This window comes from Eucalyptus grandis, chromosome 3 (genome assembly GCF_016545825.1).
Source record: "Eucalyptus grandis isolate ANBG69807.140 chromosome 3, ASM1654582v1, whole genome shotgun sequence".
Lineage (NCBI taxonomy): Eukaryota > Viridiplantae > Streptophyta > Magnoliopsida > Myrtales > Myrtaceae > Eucalyptus > Eucalyptus grandis.
The window spans coordinates 49655463-49659634 of NC_052614.1; the positions used below are offsets into that span (position 1 = coordinate 49655463).

General features: G+C 40.1%; 1 protein-coding gene across 1 annotated transcript; it reads left to right on the forward strand.

Moving 5' to 3' along the window:
- The first annotated feature begins 223 nt into the window (after window positions 1–223).
- On the forward strand, window positions 224–3718 carry LOC108957039 (TMV resistance protein N-like). The gene is made up of 3 exons (XM_039309734.1): window positions 224–228; window positions 898–2044; window positions 3665–3718. The coding sequence occupies exons 1-3, from the start codon at window positions 224–226 to the stop codon at window positions 3716–3718; spliced, it is 1206 nt and encodes a 401-aa protein (XP_039165668.1).
- The last annotated feature ends 454 nt before the right edge of the window (window positions 3719–4172 follow it).

A 4172-nucleotide genomic window follows, 5' to 3' on the forward strand; every position in this document is an offset into this window, starting at 1 on the left:
CGGGTTTTTCGGGGATCAGTATTACCCAACAGTGAACACACCAGTAAGCACTTCCAACTAATTTTCCATCTAGAAATAGATCTTTCAACTCATCTGGAATCTGGTTCTTTTCATCTCCGGGGAGAGACTTGAAAGAAATTTTAACTGAGAAAATAATAGCAGCACCACTTGATCCACCTGAGGAAGGACTTGATCGTGAAGTGTTCTGTTTCTTTCTCCCCAAATGGAGTAAATAGTTGCATTTGAAGCCAACTTCACAAGTAACAGCCTTTGAGCTTCTGTTTATCATCTCTTGTACTGCCCACGTAAACTCACAGCTCCAATATGTTTGCTGAGTTATGTTCAATGCCCAATAAAAATAGGATGATGTTCAGCTTGTGAATATTCACAAAAGACTAGATTCTTTCCCCTGCTAACTTTGAGAAAGAACAGTGAAAGAAGAGATGATATCTTGTTACTGTTTGTTACTGACATAGCAATTAAGTATCGATAATGGACTCTACTTCTTGATTATGTCTATTGTCTGAAGCACCGGATTTATCTTTGTTTTATGTGATTCAACCTCTAATAGCCACTACCATGTCTCAATCCTTTTTGGATTTTATGTCACTGCATTTACTTTAGTTAGTCGAGTCAAGCATTAGTAACAATTACCTTGTCCAGTTTTATGAATATTTTTTTGTTACTTCCATCATGAATATCTCCTTCGTATGGACTCATGCATTGTTACAGCATCTCACATTCGTCAAACTGATGAGTGACATAATTCCATGAAATTTCTGTGCACGTATCAACTGATTTACTTATTTAAACATATAATCGCAAGGCAGAAGACATTATTCGTCCCCTTTTCTTTCTTGTCTTTGACTCAAACAAATTCTTTCTGCTTTATTACAGCTATGGCGAACTAATTGAATTGGTTGTTGAAGAGGTTTTGCATAAGCTTAGTGCAAAAAATGTGGCTGTGCCTGAACATTTGGTTGAAGATCATCCTCAGATAAAAGCCGTAATAGAAAAGTTGGATCTTGACTTTGGTGGCATACATTTCGTTGGAATTCATGGAATAGGTGGTATCGGTAAAACAACACTTGCGAAGGTTGTGTTCAACAAATTATCTTCTCACTTTCAAAGTGTCTGTTTCCTCAATGACGTTCGAGAATCATCACAACACGGTCTTATAAACTTGCAGAAAAAGTTATTATCAAGTGTTGATCATTTTAAGAGTACTTACCAAATTAAAGACATTGGAGATGGGATGAATTTGATCAAAAGAGTATGTTCTGATAAAAAAGTCCTCATTGTTCTTGATGATCTTGACAAGAAAGAGCAACTCGTAAAGCTAGCTGGAAAATCTGATTGGTTTGGTTTTGGTAGCAGGATCATTATCACAACAAGGGACAAAAATATCTTGATGACTCAAGTGGATTCATCTAGTAACGAGGCCCTAAATCAACCCAAAGGGATTTTGGCTTATGAAGTTCATGAAATGCAATTTGATCGAGCGCTTCAATTGTTTTATAAGCATGCCTTTAGAAGTGACACTCTTGTGGAAGATTATCTCTCTCTTTCAACAAGTATTGTTCGTAAAGTGGCTGGGCTTCCTTTGGCCCTCGAGGTGATAGGTTCATTTCTTTTTTGCAACGGCTTTGCCCTGGAGCAACATTTGGACAAAAGAAAGTTATGGGAAGACACACTAAAGCAGTTACATGAAGCTCCTTTTAAGGATGTCCGAGATGCATTAATGATAAGTTATGAACAATTGGAGACTAAGCAAAAAGAAATATTTTTGGATATTGCTTGCTTTTTCACCAACGAGGTCAGAACATATCCAATTATAATGTGGGATGACTGTAAATACTATCCTTTCAGTGCAATTGCTGTCCTCTGCCAACGGTCCTTGATAAAAATTGATAACGATGATAAATTTTGGATGCATGACCAAGTTCGAGATCTGGGAAGGCACATTATCCTTGAAGGATATCCTCACAGATTTACTAGGGTTTGGATTCATGAGGATGCTATAAAACTACTGAAGAGAAAAGAGGTAAATTGGAGGAGTATGTCACAATCTTTTATTTGGAAGGAGAAACTTATTGAATTTTTTCTATTATTTTATGGGCAGCTTTAACTTTCCATTTGTCTTGTGAGTGAGATAGCTCTCTCTCAAACGTTTGGGTCACAAGTCTTGTGTTTTGGTGGACAGATACCAGATAGATTGCCCATTAGTTAGCTTTGTTTTCTGGAAATTCTGAAACAACAAAAGTCAGAAGAAACCTTGTTGGATGAAGAATTTAAAAAAAAAAAAAACATTCAAACACAATTATAGAGAGAACATAACAAAATGAAGATTGGAATTGATATGCTAATTATATCTCTTGAAAGTAGAAAATGGGAAATGTGAAATGATTTTTAAGATATCTTCAAATGGAAGCTGAAAATTTTCATGAAAGTTGTGATTGATGGGAAAAGTGCCAAAAAGTTCTAAACTTTTTGTTTTTGTGCCAATTTAGTTCTAAACTTTTTTTTTGTGCCGATTTAGTCCTAAACCTTTTTACGTTGTGCCAATTCAATTCTTTCCAGCCAATTTTAACCAGATTTTGCTGACTGGACGACGGCCGGCTGATGTGGCCTGACGGCAGCCGACGTAGACAACTTTTAATAATATTTTAATATTTTTAAATTTAAATTTTTCTGTTTTTCTGTTTTTCTTTTTTCTTCCTCCAGCCGGTCACCGGAGCTCGGCTACCGGCTAGAGGTGACGACCGGCGAGGTCAACCTCGATCTCGCCGGCCACCTCGCAAGGTGGCCACGAGGGCGGCCTCGCACTAGGCGGCGAGGCTCGTCCTCGTCGGATCTGGTGAGGGTCGAGCCTCGCCCATGGCTGGCGAGGGCGAGCCTCACCAGCTCGGTGTGAGGCCAGCTCGACAGCGACGGTAGGTGGCTGGATTAGCTTCGCGAACAGCGAGCAAGGTGCGGGTGATGAGCGCGAGAGGCGAAGACGTGTGGACAGGCGTGCGAGCGGTGGGATGGCGCAACTACAGCAAGCTCCTCGCCCTTGCCCTCGCCGGCCATGGGCAAGGCTCAACCCTGCCGGCATCCGGCGAGGGCAGCCTCACGCCGGGTGGGCGAGGCTCGCCCGCCGGATCCGGCGAGGTTGAGCCTTGTCGGCCCTCACCGCCCTCGTGGCCACTGGCAAGGTGGCCGGTGAGGTTGACCTTGACCTCGTCGACCGTCGCCTTTGGCCGGTCGTCAAGCTCCAAAGAATCGGCGGAGGAAGAAAAAAAAAAAAAAAAAAGAAAAAAAAAAAAGAAAAAGAAAAAAAAAGATTAAAATATTATTAAAAGTTGTCCATGTCAAGTGTTAATCGAACCACGTTAGCCGGCCGGTGTACAAATAGCAAAATCCGGCCAAAATTGGCTGAAATGATTGAATTAGCACAATGTAAAAATGTTTAGAACTAAATCGGTATCAAAAAAAAGTTTATGACTAAATCGACACAAAGACAAAAGGTTTAGGACTTTTTTGGCACTTCTCTCTTGTGAACGATAGCAAACGAGTCTGCTTGCTGGGAGAAATTGTTTAGCAGTGTTCATTTGATTCCTTTATTTATAGCTCTGCGATAGTGTTATTGTGCTATCGATTAATCTTGAGTCTCTATTGGCAGACAAATGAAGATGTAAAAGCACTTGATCTGACATCTGATGGCTGCGAGATATGACCTTGCACCCGATGAATTAGCTGCTCTACCAAATTTAAAGTTCCTTTGCATGAAGGGCTCTGATTTTTCAGGCGACTTTGAAAATCTTCTTACGGAGCTAAGATGGCTTTCTTGGCGGACATGGCAAACAACTTTCCGGGCGAGTAACTTTCACTTTAGTAATTTAGTCGTGCTCAACCTTTCGGGTAGCAATGTTAAAGATGACTGGGGTGGTTGGAGCCAAATGAAGGTATAATACACCTTACTCTTTATACTTTTTTCTATCAATACCTCCTGCATGATGAATGAGGCGATGATAGAAGCAAAAAATATATTTTAATTCTTTCTATCAATACCTTATAGAATTGACATAATGGTTGCATGCACTCCACATCTTATCTGAGTGTAAAATATTTTTTGGATGAGTAACATTCAACATCTTTCAATGTATCAAAGTAACACGCAATTATTTCCC